Consider the following 19,554-nt stretch of genomic DNA (forward strand, 5'->3'; position numbering starts at 1 on the left):
CCTGAACTCACTGATGTGAGTGGTAACAGGAGGACTATGATAAAAACAATGGGAAGTAAGCAAATATGTTGAAGTCTGATTTTCTTAGGCAGTGATGCATTAAAATAAGGAATGCTGTTCAACTGGAATCTTGGAAATGCCATTCAGGTCTGTCAGTAATCATCAATTATGGCATCATGGTAGTGATACCCCATGCTACTTACTTATAGCAGAAAGGCAATACATACACTAATTTGCTTCATGTAAATAGTTCCTTAAAATATCATAGTAATAAAACTGCGTTTATTTCCTAATTCTATAATCACTATAGCTTATTTTGATCTAATCATTTGTTCTCTTTCATTAAGTTACTAAAAACTTTGAATGGACATGAGAATAAAAGCAGAGGTCAGTGATTCCCACTGTAACCAATATATGGGTATTAGGCTAATGAATCAGTGCCTACACATTCTCTGAACTAGAAGCAACCAGTCTGACCTGGACCATCTTAGGGCACTTTTAACATGTAAATCTCCATCAGAAAAACTAAGTAATGACCAAGACTTGCAAAGTCTTCTGTTTGTGTATCTTCTGTTTGCCCTGACTGGGCAGCCAACAAGTCTTCCCACTGGATATTTCTTTTCATATTGTAAGTACTCCCATAAGCAGACAATCTGCAAAAATAGTGTGTAACAAAATACTTACGTTCAGGTTGTGGAATGAGTGGGATAAATTTGCTAAACACACTCTTTGTAATAGAAGGACTGGATACAAAGCAGGAATAATTGCCTTTGTCTGATGCCTCGACATTTGCAATGTAGAGATTTCCATTCGTCTGAGACACAAATCTTCGTTTATCCATTGTGATAAATACAGGAAATTCATTTAGAAGCCAGCGGTAGCTAAGGTCATCTGGAAGAAAATATTGTCTCTTATAACTGTTGTTTTCTAGCAGTAAGCTAAGGCATAATCCAAACTAGGCTATTGCAGAACAAATGTTGGATGTAAGCCAAGACAAACAGTGCTTTTTCCAAAAGCTACCATATTTTTTTTTTTTAGTAAATATAAGCATGGCGATAAGCAATGGTATCTGTCTTTCTCTCTCAAATATTGTATGGACTATTAATATTCTTACTTCGATTTCACTGATAGGCTAAATGAGACTCAGAGGTTAAATGTTTTGCTTAGAATTTCATGATTGGTAAGTAGAATCAGACCCTGCATTAATATAGGAAATTCCAAAATTTCATGACCCATCTTCCCTAATGCATTTTAAAAATAAAATGAAGATTGTTAACCACACTGTGTCTTTATATCTTTTTCCTTTTGCACTCCTATTTTGAGTAACAGATTTAGAAATGAATTTCCACTAAGTCTTTTCTTAAAACAGCAGCCAGACTCATCTTTCTATAACTTAAGCAATGTCATTGGACTCCTCTGGTCTAAGCCCTCCAATGAAAATCTCACTCTAGTTAAAGCCAGTGTAATCACTATGAATTATAAGGTCCCATGTGATACAGCTCTTGTGTCTCTCCAATTTCATTTCTTACTACCTTCTACCTCATTCGCTCTATTTCAGTCACCCTGACTTCCTTGATCTCCCTCCATAGTCCCATCTCACCCCTTGCTCCTGCTGCTGCATCCGCCTGGTATGCCCTTATCTCAGACATCTGCACTGTTAGCTTCTTCATTTCCTTCAGGGCTTTATTCAAAGTTACCTTCACAGCATTGTCCCTTACAAGAGTTCAGCTATCCCTTTAACACTTACTCTTTCCCTTCCCTGAATTAATTTTCCACCCTGGAGCTTACCTACTACCAATATCTTGGTAGGAATGTAGTTCAAATGGAATCTTGGAAAAGCTATACCTGTTAACTATGGATCTTGTCTGTTGGCTGTCTCTTCCAGCAGCAAGTCCCTGAGGGCAGGTGGATTTTCCCGTTTTACTCAAATAGGTATTCTTGCGGCATACACAGTGCCTGGCACACGTAATTGTATAACAGGTGCTCACAAGAGATTTGTTGAATGAATGAGTGATTAAATGAAGCCCATCCAGTGCTGAATGTAGTCAAATGTAGTCATTGGCTATTTATGATCATTATCTTTGTTTGTGGGAAATGCTATGGAGATCAGGGGATTTTTTTCCCTGTAGTTTTAGCAGTTCTGCATAATAAAAGATTACTCTCTCATAGAAAGGTTGTTACATCATTTTGAATTCTATGTTCCTCCTATATTTAACATTTAATAGTATTTCTCCTGTTTTATTAGAGAGAAAACTACTGATATTTGATATATAAACAACCAGACTTCATATACATATAATTGTAATAGAATATATTCTCTACGAAGGTCTTTAAAGACAAATTTATGCCCTAATATTAGAATATAAAACATTGTTTTTTTCCACTGTGAAAAGTAGTGTTTATATATTGTTTCAAGAAGATATTTTATAAAAAAAGCAAATGAAAATTAATGAAAGTATATAAAGTGTTCATCTTTTAATTAGCACTTGGTGGCTTTTCTTTTAGCCATATCAAAGTACAGAAAACCAGTATTCAAAGGTTGAATCTTGTTACAGATGACAATTTAACCCCTTTCTAAATTGGATGATTATTCTTGCAGATAGATGCCCTAAAGAGATTAGTAATTTATTATGTCTTTATCCTTTTTAAGCATTTATATAATTCACAGTATACTGTAGATATAATATTTTTAATGAAATGACTGACCAGCACTGTTCTATTTTTAAAATAATTTGTAAATACTCTATCATATTTTCTCCTGTGTAACAAGAATGTTAATAAGGGCATAATCTAACATATATGTTGTTTATAAACCAATATGATTCCAGACCTTTGGAATTAGGGCCAAGTGACTAGAGAGCCTAGAAGGGTCTATAACCATTATTAAGTGATACATTACAAGGTTAGACAAATATTGAGTCTTATTTAATCATAAATGTATCATTATTGTTAAGAAAATTAAAACTTGATGCGTTCATTGCACAGATGCTTACAGTCACAGAGGAACTTAATTTACCTGGAAAATGGTAGGGAGGATCACAGAGAAGCACCATTCCCTTCCCTTCTTTCACTCTGACCTCAGGACGCTCCTCAGGTGGGAAAGGGTCAAGATCTAATTATGAAAGCAAAAAGGAAAACATTCACTCTCCAGTCAATAGAGATTTTCATTAAAGTATATTTTTTACCTACTAACTCATTTTTGGATATGATACTTCTCAGTTGCTTTGGTGGAGCCTGTGCAAGTCAATTCTGCTTTTATACGCTGGCATTTGCATAAACTCTAAAAGACTTCTGTGACGAACTCCAGCAACTGGGTATTAGTATCGGCCTACGTAAGTGTGCTAACAACCCTGAAGATTACAAAGATCCTCAACCTTTGCTTCAAGTTAAGGTAGAATCTGAGTAAGGTAATTTCAATCTCAGTAAGTAATTTCCATCTGGAAATACAATTGGCTCAGACAAAACCAGGATTCTACCAAATAAGTAAAGAGGAGTGACTTGGAGTCACAAACTCATTTGAAAAGTCTATTTCTCTTCCCGAGGGGAGGACTCCAAGGGGGTGAAGGAACAGGATGAATGGCAGGAGCCTAGTCACCAACTTTTTCTCCTTTTCAAATTCTGAGTTTTCCTTAGTCTCATCTCTTCATTCTTTTCTGTTTACTTAGAATTCACATTTTGTTTAGTTTCATGATACTCTATTTTTTATATTATTTTTAAAAAATTTTGGGGCGCCTGGGTGGCACAGTCGGTTAAGCGTCCGACTTCAGCCAGGTCACGATCTCGCGGTCCGTGAGTTTGAGCCCCGCGTCAGGCTCTGGGCTGATGGCTCGGAGCCTGGAGCCTGTTTCCGATTCTGTGTCTCCCTCTCTCTCTGCCCCTCCCCCGTTCATGCTCTGTCTCTCTCTGTCCCAAAAATAAATAAACGTTGAAAAAAAAATTTTTTTTTAACACTTATTCATTTTTGAGAGATGGGAAGAGACAGAGCATGAGTAGGGGAGGGACAGAGAGAGAGGGAGACACAGAACCTGAAGCAAGCTCCAGGCTCTGAGCTGTTAACACAGGGCTTGAACCACAGATCACGAGATCATGACATGAGCTGAAGTCAGATGGTTAATTGACTAAGCCACTCAGGCACCCCTCATGATACTCTATTTTATTCTTTATTTGTTTTACTCATGCTCTTTCTGTTTCAGCCCTGACTCATCTCCTACTTCTCAGTACGTGAATTATAAAATCAAACTGTTACCTCTCTGAATATATTTGTATCTCAGAAAAGTCATCATTCTAATTATTACCTTTTTGCAGAGAGCCCTTCAGATATATATCTCTCATCCTGATGCCTCACTTGAATGCCAACCCTATCCTCAAATACTTAGCTGACATTTCAACAATGATAACTTAATGTCACTATAACCTCTGCATGTGAAGCCATTATTTAAATGCTTCCTCCCAACCTTGAAATTGGTTTTACTTGATCCCATTCCATTATTAAAGAAAGCAGAATGTTTCTGCCCTTTGACTTGACTTTCCTTTTAAAAAATTATTTAGGTTCCTTTTTCTTCAATGCAATGCAATTGTTCTATTGTTTCTTCAAGGACTGGGTGTATTATTTATATTCCAACTGTGGCCACATTAATTGAGTCTGATTGTTCACACCCTCTGGTAATCACTGCCACATGGGTCCTCTTAAAACATAGTTTTCAGAGTGCCTGGGTGGCTCAGTCAGTTAAGCGTCTGGCTTTGGCTCAGGTCATGATCTCACGGTTCATGAGTTCAAGCCCTGCATGGAGATCAGTGCTGACAGCTAGTGCCTGGACCCTGAGAATCTGTCTCAGTCTCTCTCTCTGCCCCTCCCCTGCTTGTATTCTGTCTCTATCTCCAAAATAAATAAACATTAAAAGAATTTTTTTTTATTAAAAAAACATGGTTTTCATCCTATAATTGATTTTGCAAAGGATTTAAGTGCTAACTTATAAAATCACATACTGGAGATCATCTAGCCCAACCCCTCTTTCAATGTGCAATTTTCTTCTAGAATAGCTTCTATCTTTAAGTTTAGCACAAGGTTCCTGAAGGTATTTTTTCACAACTGCCTCCATAAGGAGAATATTTTAAACTTAAAATAATTTAATTAATTTAATTTAATGTATTCTTAATAAGGTAAATTACATACTATGGATTAAGATTCTGGCAGGTGGAGTTGAACTTTAGAGAACAGAAACTATTAGTTACAATGTCGAAGATGGTTTCTGCCCCCAAAAGCTTCCATTGAGAACACATGGCTTGACACTTCCACTGAAACTAGTTTTTAGAAAGTTATTCAAAATCCCACAGAACATGGCCTTTGTTTCATGACACTTCACTCTTGAAATTTTCTCTCCACAATCTTTTTTTAAAATTTTTTTACATTTATTTTTGAGAGAGAAAGAGAGAGACAGAGTGTGAACAGAGAGAGAGGGAGACACAGAATCTAAAGCAGGCTCCAGGCTCTGAGCTGTCAGCACAAAACCCAACATGGGGCTCAAACTCATGAGAGGTGAGATCTTGACCTGAGCCCAAGTAGGATGCTTAACCGACTGAGCCACCCAGACGCCCCTCTCCACACAGTTTTAAATGTGATCATATAAGACCCACTTTATCTATGGATCCTTTCTTTCATTTTCTTTTCATCTTGATTTTTCTTATTGACTCTTATGATGACATCTAATTTTTCCTTCACCTAAATACACTTGACCATGTTACAGTCACTTACATCCAAAGCTCAGGGTTGCTTCAGTGCTTCTGACCATCCCATAGTTATTTGATGCCAAACAGTAATATATTCCAGCATCTTTCTGTTTGTCAGGGTTGTTGATAACCAGGTTTCCTCCTACCATACTGTACCGATCACTTGTCAGGTCAATATCCCCATTATTCATTCTCCATCTATGAGAAAGAAAAACAAATGTCATGTCAAAGGTCATGAGGCCTGCAAATAGCATACTGGGCTAATGTCATTCTAAAATAATATGGGTATGGCTTCATGTGAAATCAGATGATTAAGTAGATGACTTGGTATGGTATTTCTTCACACCCTATAATTCTGGGTTGCTGGGCTCATAATTTATGATTTAGGTCAGGCACATAAAGGTAAATGTTAAAGTGCATGAAACATTTTCTCTTTATTAATAAGACATCTGCAGAGACATATATTTCACTGAATTTTGCTACATTAATTGGTTTCTTAGCAGATATACATAGATTATAAATGATAATCATCTATGTACTAGTAAGATTCATGCATATCCAGATGTGTTGCATAAAATATTAATGCATTACTCTAGTAAAAAATAAAATATAAATTTCTGATTCTATATATCAAAATAGTTTTTCAATAAAACTAATTGAAGTCAAGGTTCTACTGAGTAAATGTCACATTCTGACCACTAGAGGTCGATCACACAATTTGAAAATTGCAAAAATCAATTGGATCTTTTGTTTCCAAGCCAATATACAATTGCAGGTATATTTAGGGGATTGTGTTATAAATAAATTGACTAAAAACAGGAATCTAACTTCCTTGGTGAGATTATGAGAAGAATAAATGTAGAAAATAGTTTTCAATTAAGCTGACCATCTGTGTAATATACATACTCATTCTGTATCAGGGTTCATGTCTTCAGCAATGTCACAGGCAAGAGCCATGGTCAATTAGTGGACTGGGGCCTCATGGCTCATTGCCTTGCACACTTCTAATTAGGGTTAGAATCTTACCAAAAAAAGCCTAAACATTTTAGAATACTTTTTATTAAATCAAATTACTGGAACATTTTTAGTTTTAACTTTTATAATATAGGACGTAATTTAAAAGCAAACCCAGAAAACTGGGCTTTTGCATTTTGAAAGCCTCCCAAATACCAACCCAATGAATAAATCTTCCTTCCCCCCAGTTTGATGGCAATGTTGGCCCTACTTGAACAATCCATTGTCAAGTTGTTTAGCACTTGCCAAGGCAATGGGTTTCCTTGTTGAGCAATTCCAATTTTATTTTGTTTTTCCACTATGATGACTCCAAATTTTTGCTTATTGCATTAATTCTTCTCCAGTACATTTGATTCTGCCTTTTAGGTTATATAATGATTAAGTTTTGCTATGTTTGGGTAGGTTCACTGGTTTACTTTACTTTCAGGAATACACACCATTCTTGTAACTCCTTTCAAACAGTTTTAAATGCAATTTAATTAGCATTCTTATTATTTTGGGGGTCAAAGCAAGATGATGAAAGCTTCAAGGCTGGTAAGTAAAAGGTAAGGTTCCCTGCTGTGCCTTTCAGGGTGTTGCCATGAATAAGACATTACCATGGAGTATGCCATAAATATAAAACTACTGTGTGAATGACACATTGCATGATGACCAAGGTTAGTATGGCTCACTCTGAATATTAAGTAAATTTTAAAAACTTCAAATGTTCTTTTCAATCAGACACGCTGCATCATGAGCTGAATTCTTTCTTTCCTGCCCTTTCTTCCTCCCTCCCTTCCTCTCTTTCTGCCTTCCTTCTTTCCTCCCTCCCTTCCCTCCTCTCTTCCTCCCTTCCCCCCTTCCTCTCTTTCTTTCTTTCTTTCTTGTTGTCAAATGCAGACTGCCTTCATAACAGAATTAAACATCTACTTCTCCTTCCAGCTCTCTATATTAAGGTGCAAGGTCAGGAGGCCACACTCATCCTAGGCATTCAGTGCTGGTACAACCTACGGAAGGGAGTTGGTGATATATTTGTCAAGCAAAGCTTTCTCTCTTATTTTTACATTTTAAATTTTGATAAGAACGCTTAATATGAGATCTACTTATATAAGGTATCTATAATAGTGAAACTAGCGAAGCAAAGTATAGAATGGTGGATGCCAGAGACTGGAGAGAAGAGAAAAAAGGGAGTCGTTAATCAATGTGTATTAAGTTGCAGTTATGCAAAGTTTTGCTTCTTACTGTGTCTGTGGGGTTGGGAAGGGGTTGAGCACAGTGAGAAACTCCCATTTCTAGAACACTATCTGAGAACAATCTCTTCTGTTATGGTGCCTCCATTTCAGCCTATAGACTGATCTGCTAAGTTTCCATGTATGAGTGTCAAGGACAAAATAAGCATCACCGAAAGAGCTTTTGAGATCACTGAAATAGCATTTGAGATGTTATCAACCTCTCTATATAGACACATACTGAAAAAATTATATGTTTCTTTGAAAGCCATAAAACCTGGGTTTCAGTCCTGGATCTGTGATTACTAACTCTGAAGCAAGTCAGTTTATATATTCAAGATTCAACTTCCTTTCCTATAAAACTATGTTCTTGGGTTAGATCTCCTCTACAGTCCCTATTAGTTATACTATTCCATGCCCATAACTATGTATATAAACACCTATTATGTATGGCTTAAGGGTAGAAACAAGTCTAGCTCATCAAATATTTTCAGAACAAACATATTACTTATAATTTATAAAATGTCTATTTATTTTATACTCCCATGCATGAAATTGAAACAATAAAAATAATTTCAAAGGGATGGTGATTTTGTATATAAATTCATATTTTATTTTAAGAATAATTTTGTAATTTAACCCAGAGACTTAAGAGAGTCTCTTGAACTCAAGAGAAAATAAATTTAATTAGAATGAAATTTGATAACGACTTTTTCTAACAATAGACAGTTGTTTTTCTACTGAGAAAAAAATACTATGAAAATCAATCTTGTTGAGTGACAACCTTCAATTAACTGACATTAATGCACTAAAGTCCCAATTTCCCCATCAATCACTTGCTTTGTCTTCATGGAACCATTTCACAGGTGAAATTCAAATCCATTGGTGTCAGGTTGATTTTTTAATCTAATTCATTGTATCAGGCTAGGAATTGTTAGTATACTTTTCTGAACCATCTGAAGCAGAAAAACCCATTGTTCTTTTTTTATAATATAAATACGTACCTCAGAAAAACAGAGGGAGATATATTTATATGAATTGTCTAATAGGCGGGGATATTTAAGAAATTTGCTGTATTATCTGGAATATAGATTTGATACTACTGAAAAAAGTGGTGCTTTCAGGATTATAAATGCAAGCTCTCTAAACGTAGTTGATACAGGAATATCATCTATAATATGTAAGTATGCATTACCCAGGTCAATGCATATAAGAACATTTTATTCTCAAATGAGTATATTTAAATTGTGCATGATTTTCACATAGCCTTTTATGTGCTTAAATCCATGATCACCATTAGAAAATTTTTAAATGGATAATATCAAAAAGCATTGGCATTATCTGTGCAGAAAATAGTAAGTGGATTATTTGCATATATTTAAGGAAACTTATTATCTGGGCATTAAACTACTCTATTTTGATAACTTGTATGCCAATATTTTTGTTAATATCCCTGTATTTTGTTAACAGCCTTATATTATAACTTTTTTCTATCATTACAGGGTCACAGATGTTGATCTATAATCTGGTCTGACATGCCACTCTGAAAAGAGCAGTGAGGTACATTACTTGTAAACTGGGAAAGGGCTGGCTCGTGCCCTACAGTTTAGTGAAACTTTTCCTTCTGGTGATTCCTCTGGATAAATGGTATTGATTGGCTGCTCTTCGAAAATTGGTCCAAATCCTTTGTCTTCCTCAGAAACTACAAGAAAAATAAAATTATTTTACATTGTGTTACTATAAGTGAAAGAAAATTTGGACATGTTTAAAAAGATTTTGGAAAAAAATGCCAGAAACACAGAATCTCCATTCCCATTTGAACAAAGATATTTGCCTTCATAATCCTGAGGAAAACATTTAGGTGCTTTATTCAAAATTCTTTTCTGCCCATCTCTCATTGCATTTCCCAAAGCACCCAGTGTTGTCACGCTTAACTACTTATAGTCCCTCAAATGAGTCATGCTTTCATGCCTCTGAGCTTTTGCAACATGTTTTTTCCCCTTTCTAGACTAATCATCTCATTTTTGTCCTCCTATCAATACTCAAAATGTCCTTTATGATACAACAGTAGTTAGTTCCTCCAGGAAGCCACCCCTCAACCCCCCTAGCCTCAGTTGGTCCTCATTTGTGCTCTCAGAACTCCTCACATAGCTTATGGTACTTAACACACCTTCTGTGATTCTTGATACAATTGTCTGTTCCACGAGACTGCAAATGCTTGGAACAGGTGGCTGTGTCGATAATCTCTCAGCTAGCGGTCAAGCAGTCTGGAGCACAATAGGTGCTGAATGAGTTTTTAATAAGAGAATGAATGAATTCGTAGATGCTCTGGGGAAATTAGGCTCTTCCCTGAGTCAATTTTTCTTTTTTGTTTTATTTTTTTTTACACATGTGACCAATGCCTGTACTCAGGAACATCTAGAACAGTCAATAAACAAATTACATGGATATGGGATCTGACCAACTGGTTTAGAATTGATCACAAGCATACCCATGTTGGGAAGCAGCTGTTTCTCTGGAAGGGGAGAGTGATGCTTCACAGCAGGAAGACGAGAAGAGAATTACTCATATGACATCAATATGGCAGCACTTACAGAGAAGAGCTAAGAGCCATATGCCCCATATGAATTAACACTAGCATGTGTGGCTAGGAAGGAGGATATTCTTACATAAGATCATTAAAATGTCTCTGCTAGAGCAAAGCTATGGTTCACTCCTCCAACTTATTTTTTAAGAGAGTTTAAGGTGAACGCCACAGAGACATTTTTGTCTTCTCTAAAAACAACCTTGAAGATGAGAGCTTTGTTCCAGCTTCCCTGAATGAGTAGTTTGATTATATTATTTAAATCTTGCCTCAGTAGTGTTTACAGTGTCTTTGGAAAAATTATTTAAACTCTCCAAGCCTCAATATCACCCTTCATAAAATGAGGATAATAAAATCTATCCCATTAAGACACTGCAAGAATTATTTTGAGACAATGCACATAAGACAGCAGTGTACCTGGCTCACAGTCAGTATTCAATAAATGATTTTGCCAACTTTCTCATACATTTGCCAATCCTTTCAAAATTTAATTTATACATCTTATGTACATCTTATGCATATATCATTATATGTATATGTATATATTTGTATATCAACTCATGAAATTTCTAAAAGCAAGAAACCACACTTTATTCACTCTTCCTGTTCTAGTGTTATTAGCGTTGTATCAACACGTATTTGGTACATGTAGCTGATTAATAAAATCCTCAAGTTAGTTTCTCTAAGTATGAAGCAACAATTTTTCTAAACTTGCCTGAAATATTTTAAAAAGGAGATGACTCATTTTTAGTTGGAATCACTGAAATTGCTATTCAAGAATTTATAGACCTCAGTTACATTCCATATCACCATTCTATTTCAGATAGCAAATTGCTGGATCAGAATCAGAGGAATGATAGAAACTAAGATTTAGTTCCAACAATGTACTTCTCCAAACTGTTGTTTTGTGCAAGCTATTTGGTTTACATGATCAACATTTAAAAATGTTTTGGTTTACATGGTCAACGTTTAAACAAGAAAGGAAAGAGTAGGGCCATATGTTCTAAAGGCCCTCAGGCCCAATACAACCATAAATAAGATCACAAATGCAAGGTATTCACAGAAGCCCTCTGCTAATGACTGTGAAAGTCCTGCTGTGAGCAGTGTCTAGTTCCATATTCTTCCCGAGGCTGTAAAAAGCCAGAAATGCATACAACGTTTTCTGCTTCACTTCTAATAATTTTCCTGATGATGCCCAGTATTTCCTGGCCTTTTGGGATATAACCACACACCAGAGGAAATGAGGAGTAAATTCCAAATCTGTGATAACTGGAGACTTTCATTTGGATGTAGGCTCTAGATTTTTCAATTTCTGAAAGAAATGACCTTGTGCGTATCCATGATAAAAATCATATGCCATTTTTCTTCCCACTTGGACAATTTTATAAGCTCTTCCTTGAGTCTCTCCCAATTGCACAGCTTTTCTGATTGGAACAATTTAGTAACACCTGCTGATCTGGAGATGCTTTGTTTCTTCCCAATTCACATGAAAATGCTTAAAACGAAAAGCAGAGAAGTGCAGTTTTATCAGTATTTTTAGATTCTCTTCTTGAAGACAAGATGACTACTATTTTAACTCTATCCTCAATCAATGACAATTTTAGTGTGAATTTTTCAAAAAATTTTTAAAAATTTGAGTAGACTAGATATGTAGAGAGTAAAAGTAAATATTATTTATAGAAGGTTAAAGCTCATAAATATCTTCTAAGTACATTGTATTTATATAATGATCCTGATGTTTATGTCATTACTGTTACTACCAATGCATAAGATCATTAAATTTAAGGGGAAATGGATGTTTGATGCACTTATGCATATAATTTAAATAGAATATCATTGATCTGCACTGGATTGTATCTTGAGTTTCCATTTGCTACATTAGTGGTAGCGTAAGAATTTCAGAAAGTCACTTGGGAGACCATTGATGAACTATAGGACTATAGGTATTAGTTGTTCCCAGTTCAGTCAATGACTTGAATATGATCTTGGGTATGGCGATGGATTTTTAGACAGAACACAAAAGCATGGTTCATTAAAGAAAACAAAAGACAAGCTTGATTTTATTAAAATAAAAAAAAAATTCTGTTCTGTGAAAGATACTCTTAAGAGAATCTCAGGTCTTCAAGGTTAGGGTTTTCCTTTTGATTTTCTCCAACTTGTATTCCACAAACAGCAAACAGGAGAGACTTACAACTAACTAAATCTTTGTTGTATTTAATAAGAGGGATATATTAGTGATTGCACACTGTTTCAAAAAATTTGTCCTCATCTCAACAGGTACAGGTTTGTAATAGTTAACCCCCCTTTAACATTATTGGGTTTCAATGCAGAAATAGCCAGTCCTGGCCCATCTAACATCTGCTTCTCTAGTGCCCTCTGGCAGTGCCATGAAAGAGATTGTAATAATCACAAATTCTCAATTTATAATTTCATTAGCTTTCTTGAAACAACTACTTTTATCACTCTGAAATAGCGTTATGTTCATTCTAAACTGGCCTTAAATTATTTATGTTACTGTATGGTATAGGGGCGCCTGGGTGGCTCAGTCGGTTAAGCATCCGACTTTGGCTCAGGTCATGATCTCGCAGTTCATGAGTTCAAGCCCTGCGTCGGGTTCTGTGCTGACAGCTCAGAGCCTGGAACCTGTTTCAGATTCTGTGTCTCCCTCTCTCTATGCCCCTCCCCAACTCATGCTCTGTCTCTCTGTCTCTCAAAAATAAATAAACATTAAAATAAATTTAAAAAAAGGACTGTATGCTACCTTCAAATTCAACAAAGACAGAAGTATATATATATATATATGTGTGTGTGTGTGTGTATATATATATATGTATATATGTATGTGTATATATATATATATATATGAAGGTGGACTTGCATATTTTAATTAAATGTATAATCTTAAATATTTCATTTGATAGTGTATCTTTTGATTTTAAGGCATATATGCTTTCGAGATAAAAGTTGGTCAGTTTTAGAAAATTGAGGATATTTCAGTAGTTTCTTCATCTTGATCATATGCATTAAAAATTATGTTTTTTTGTTTTTTTTTTTTTTCAGAAAAGAGACCAGCAATGAAAATTTCCATGGAAAATAATCAAATGTCACATACTTATAATGACAAGATTGTATCTCTTGCCAAGCAATATCTCAAGGAGTATATGTAAAGATTAAACACTTTTTGGGTGAAGTGAGTTGAAATTTATATGCCAAACTGGATAATACTAGTAGTACCCCATGCTATTTTTCTTTCTCAAAGACAAGGACTCTTCATAAATTACATGTATATTTCTTCATATTCCTCATCCATCTGGCCTTTATAGGAACAGACAACAAAACATTCAGGGGACAAAAATATGAAGTTACTTTCCACCAAAATATTGGATTTATTTTTCACATTGAGAGAACACTGCATTCAAGCAAGATACTTTCCTCGTCTCATTCTCTAGGTCAAAAGCAGAAAAGGACACACTTCACATCACAGTAATGTTCCTGGTAAGTATTATTTTATAAATAGAGGGTCCCTGCTTTTGTAAAATATACAGGCCTAAATAAAACAATGTATTCATTTAGATGGTTTAGCAATTACTGTACATATTTTATTTGGGGAACATATTTGGGTCCTTAAAAGATAAATTACTCAAGACAAGCTTGTGAATTGCATGGGCATGCGGGTGAATCTATGAATGTGATCCTCACAACCCCCTTGAAGAGGGTCTGAGCTCATCATTCTGTTCACTCCACTAGGGCACTCAGATCGAGGAAAAAGAAATTTCTGGGAGGACACGAGGCTCAGTAAAGGAATCATTAATGCAAGCATTACACTCTCAGAAACAGAAAATATGACCATCTTACTGTTTTTTTCTACAGCCATGGAAGTAATTACATGATAAGTTACAGTGCTTTGGATGTATTATGAGGGTATAGGGCACCCAAGACAAGAAATAGGTATTACGTTACAGAAAAAGAAGATTAGTTTTTAAATATGTGCCCTTTTTCTTAGAGGGTAAATTCTTCTAAAAAGAAGCACAAAATTATGGATGATTTCTCAAGCTAATTGAAGACAACATTTCATATCACTCTTTCTTTTGATTTACTCTTAAGGCAAAATCACCAGTTTTCTACCATGTGATGTTAGTCTCTTGCAGAAATAAGTTCAATTCTTTAAATTCTTTATTTATGTAATTAATTAATTAATTAATTAATTTGAGGAGTGCAAGTAGGAGAGAGGGGCAGAGTTGGGGGGAGAGAGAGAGAATCTTAAGCAGGTTCCACATTTAGTGCTAAGCCTGAAGCAGGACTCAATCCTACAATCCTGGGATCATGACCTGATCCAAAATCAAGAGCTTTGATGCTTCACCAAATGAACCACCCTGGTGGTTCAGCTTATAAGATGAATGAATGAGCTTATAAGCTCATTTCTTAAATTTGATCACGAAGATTAATAAGAATAAAATCATATAAGAATATTTGTTGTCAAATTTACAAATGTGAATGACAGATAAAAGTTACTGCTTTTTTCAGTACCATTCTTAATTCCAACACTAACATAATCAGTTGTATTCTCTAAACTGGGATTACCTCACCTCTCTTTATGTGGAGATGGTCCACTGTAATCTTGCTATTCTATTTTATGTTTGAAAATTGGAAGCATAATTATGATTTGTACTTGAGATAATTTTTTATTCATTTTATATCTATTTTGAAACAAATTCTGTTTCTCATTCTGTAATATGTCATCTCAATCTGTTAGTTATAAAAACATAATTTTACATAAGTATAAGAAGAATCTCAAGGAAAAAAAACTATTAGAAAAAAGCAATGGCAAAAAATTTTGAACAGAGTCTAACACAGGGATTTTTACAATATTTACAATGTTACAATTATTATAGGATGGAGAGTGTTACAAGTCTCTTGAAATACAATAAATTCTCTAAATGAGACAGCATTTAAATAGTCTCAAAGAATGCTTCTTCCTACTGTCTTCATTGTCAACCATTCCCCACTGATAAGGAAACAAGGCTGTTCAGAGCTTGGAGTTTGAATACTTGGGTGTCCCAATCCTTTAGAGTCATGGGGAATCTATAATGTTGTAGTAATTCACTATAATTAAAATGTAAAGGAATTGGTTTGAAGAAGTTGTAGCAACAAAATTATCAGAACAGAGACTAGGGTCAGGTTAGCGAAAGGTTGACCATATTTCCCTTTGCATGGCTTTATCTTCCAGAGAAGAGCCTATCAAGTCCTTGATAGCAGCCCCTTCCTTGACCACTGCTAAAGCCTCTACACACTGTGTTTTCCTTAACTGTCTGGGCATCTTCCCACACCTACTTCATATCTGACTATATCCCCCTATATAGCACTCTCCAGTTAGTGGACCTATTTGTATGACTTAGACTCCTCAGGCTATCTCTAGTCTATTTTAATTTATAACAGTGACTATATCACAAAATAATGATAAGGCAGTGAATGCTATAAAATCCCAGCCATAATTAGAGATAGACTAATGCTATATGAAATGAAAATAATGCTAAGTACTTGATGGTAGTCTTATGGGAAACATGTCATGAAAATTTGGGTGTAAGTGCCGTGAAGACAATGGAAATTCCATATCTGTTCTCTCTTCAGAATTTTAATTTTCCTTGATATTAGCTTTGAATATTATAGTCATATGGTAATCCCATTGCACAAATTATAGATTGTTTTATACTCTAATTCCTACAGAATAAGTATTATACTGCTGTTTTATCTCTTCTCATACTCTTTTTTGTCACTAAATTACAAAGGAATTAAAGAGATACTTATTTTCATTTTTGGTTAGTATAGGTGAATGTTGGTCCTGAAATAGCTGTATCTTATTATTTTTTTTCTTATTGTTAAAGTAAAGTAACAGCAGACCGTAATTGAGAAAGCATCTAAAATAAGTATTTACCCTCAAATATTCAGTTATTAATTAAATATCTGAATATTACAGGTTCACTATATGGAATTCAGTTGTATTCATTCTCTTAACTCAATAGGATACATGTTGGTTTCATACAATCTAAAAAATAAAAGAGGAAGAAATTTTTAAGAGACATGGAGAAGAGTGGAGTTGGGCTTTAGGATTTTTAAATAAATTTTGGTGTATTTTATTTTTCAAACTAAAAATATGTATGTATTATTTTAATGCATATATTTATTTTATTTAAAAGCTAGTCACCTAGGCTATTAAGACCACTATGAAGTAATAGTTAAAAACTATTGTAGATCCAAAATGATATATTGGATAGAACTCTCCTATTCATAAGTGAAAAAACAAACCTTACTTTCAACTCACCTAAGTGATGTAGCAGACATTCTTCTTTGACTAACCAGTTCTAGTCCTCCCCTCCTACCCTGATGACAAAGGTCAGATATGTTTAAGGATCAAATCTTCAGTCACATGACTCAGAAATATAGGTTGACTCTCATTAATGTCATTACATTACTCCTTCCTATTGGAGGTAAATGTGTGACCCCACTCTGGACATTGAGGTGACTGGAGAACTACTGAAAGGTCTCTTACTTTTAAAAGAAATACATATGAGAAAAAAATACAACCTGTAGATGTTATTATGTCTACACGTAATATCTGCAACTGCATCACTTTTCCAATAGGTCAAGTAGAAAGCCTTAGTGTTGACTATTGGATTCACAATGTGTACATCATTGGTGACATGGACAAAGCATCTTGGTTGAATGCTGGGGTGAAAGTCTGATCAAAGTAGGTTCAAAGGGAAATATGGGTCAGAGAAGGAAAGACAGAAAGCATACTCCATTTTTTTTTTTTTAGTAATAATGTTGAAAAGAAGAATAGAAAAGTGGGATATTAGCTATACAGTATGGGATTAGCAGAGACATGATTATTTAAATGAGAGAAATTACTACAGAATGTCTATATGTTGACAGTAATAATTGAGTAGAGAGGGGGAAACTGATGATGAGGAGACAAGGCAGGCAATTACTGGAGCCATGAACTTAAATAAACCAGATGGGATAGGACAAGTGCACAGGTATAGGGTTTGGTATGGTGAGATCACGTATAAAACAAGCAGGAAGACACAGTCTATGAGTATAGATGTGGAAGGAAACTACATATAGTGGGGTGAACTTGTGGAAGTTCTCTTGAGATTGTCTCTAACACTTCTGTGTAATAGAAAGTAAAGGACAGCCAGGAGCTGTTGGAGTTTTGAAGAGAGGGAAGCAACTCTGACATGAGCTAGGAAAATGAGGAGATGAATTCACTGGGGAAGTGGAGTATGTTGGCTGGGCAGTACCAGCTCTTAATTTGAAGTTAGTAGTCATGAATTTAACTTGATATCGGTCAGCATAAATGAGGTTTTTTTCCCTTAGTAACTACTAGCTGGGTGGGTGAATAAGCTTGGGAATATCTGGATATTTTACAACTCTTCTTTCCTCAGAGATTCACAATACTTTTCTCTCAGTGTAATACTGTTGGTTGAATTGTGCTCCCACAAAAAGATATGTTGAAGTCCTAATCCCTGGTACATCAGAACGTGAACACATTTGGAAATAGGGTAATTGCAAAAGTAAAATCAAATTAAAATGAGGTTAAAGGTGGGCCCTAATCCAATATGACTGGCAACTTTAAAAAGAGGGAAATTCAGGGGGGCCTGGGTGGCTCAGTTGGTTAAGTGACCCACACTTGATTTTGGCTCAGGTTATGATCTCACGGTTCATGGGATTGAGCCCTGCGTTGGGTTCTGTGCTTACAGCACGGAAGCTGCTTGGGATTCTCTCCCTTTGCTCCTCCCCTGCTTGCACTCTCAAAATAAATAAATAAATAAACTTAAAAAAAGGAGGGCAATTCAGACACAGACGTAGACACACACAGAGGGAAGATGTGAAGAGACATGGGAAGATGACATATGAAGATGGAGGTGAACATTTGCAGTCATGCTGCCGTGAGCCAAGGAATGTCCAAAGCTACCCAAAGTTGGCAGAGGCAAAGAAGAAGCCTTCTCCTACAGGTTGCAGAGGAAACATGGCCTTGATGATACCTTGCTTTAGACTTCTAGCCTCCAGAAGTGTGAGACAATACATTTCTATTGTTATAAGCCACCCAAGTTGAGTTACTTTATTACAGCAGTCCTAAGCAAGTAATATATGTATTATACTTATTACATACATAGTATAAATACTTATTACCAAAAGTTAACAATAACCACTGAACTTTTATAAACTAACCTTTCCCAAATTTATTTGACAATGAAGTCCTTTCTAATGTAATTCCTACTAAGATCCTGTAGAATAAGTGTTTTCTGAAATGCTTGGAGAAACACTGACTTGACACAGCCCATATTTCCCTAAGTCTATGTTGTTTTTGTTCCACATCATTTATTTGGAATTAGCTCCATTTCTAACTTTTGAAATACTTCAAGATTCCCTAATGCACTACCCCCATCATTAAATATTCCTTTTTTCCTCAAGGAAAATCTTTTAAAATGCTCATTACATTTTTCTTATAATTTCGTTATCTACTAACTTGTTTCCTAGTATACAGTAAGGTTGTTGAAGTCAAGAAACATATCTTACTGATCTTTATATAATGTACATGCAGTGATTCCTAACTCACAAGGTGGGAACAGAAATGGCTTTGGTGGAATTCATGCTAAGACTTTCCCATAACCCTCAAGGCAACCTACAAATGAAAGTTCTTCTGACCCACTCTAGCATGAATATTGTTGATTTGGCATGCAAGTTGTAGCACTGTTTGCTCAGTGCCTCTTTCTAATTTTTTCATTCTCCTACCACTATGCAGTAGCTTTTATAAGCTACGAGTCTTAGTGTGTTCACTGAGCACCTATCATGTATGATCACTATCCTAGAATCTATCACCACATTCTTTTTTAGTCTTTACAAGAACCATGTGATTTTTATACATGGGAAAGTAAAGCTCATAGAAGTTCAATAATTTGCACAAGATCACAATCTCTAGTGAATACCAGGTTGAATATGCAAATCCAAGTTGGTCTTACT

The 19,554-nt window shown here is 35.3% G+C and overlaps 1 protein-coding gene across 5 annotated transcripts in view; it reads right to left on the bottom strand.

Moving 5' to 3' along the window:
* The window catches only part of CNTN1 (contactin 1), a 368,487-nt gene that overhangs the window by 154,754 nt on the left and 194,179 nt on the right, over positions 1-19,554 (bottom strand). For all 5 annotated transcript variants that reach the window (XM_086713642.1, XM_086713644.1, XM_086713643.1 and 2 more), the window contains 4 exons: positions 9,519-9,651; positions 5,753-5,925; positions 3,017-3,112; positions 685-891 (listed from right to left, as the gene is read on the bottom strand). In XM_086713642.1, coding sequence (XP_086569768.1) covers positions 685-891; positions 3,017-3,112; positions 5,753-5,925; positions 9,519-9,651 — 609 coding nt within the window. The remainder of the gene's footprint in view (positions 1-684; positions 892-3,016; positions 3,113-5,752; positions 5,926-9,518; positions 9,652-19,554) is intronic.

The sequence above is a fragment of the Puma concolor genome, chromosome B4 (genome assembly GCF_028749965.1).
Source record: "Puma concolor isolate L17-30 chromosome B4, mPumCon1.1.hap2, whole genome shotgun sequence".
NCBI classification, from domain to species: domain Eukaryota; kingdom Metazoa; phylum Chordata; class Mammalia; order Carnivora; family Felidae; genus Puma; species Puma concolor.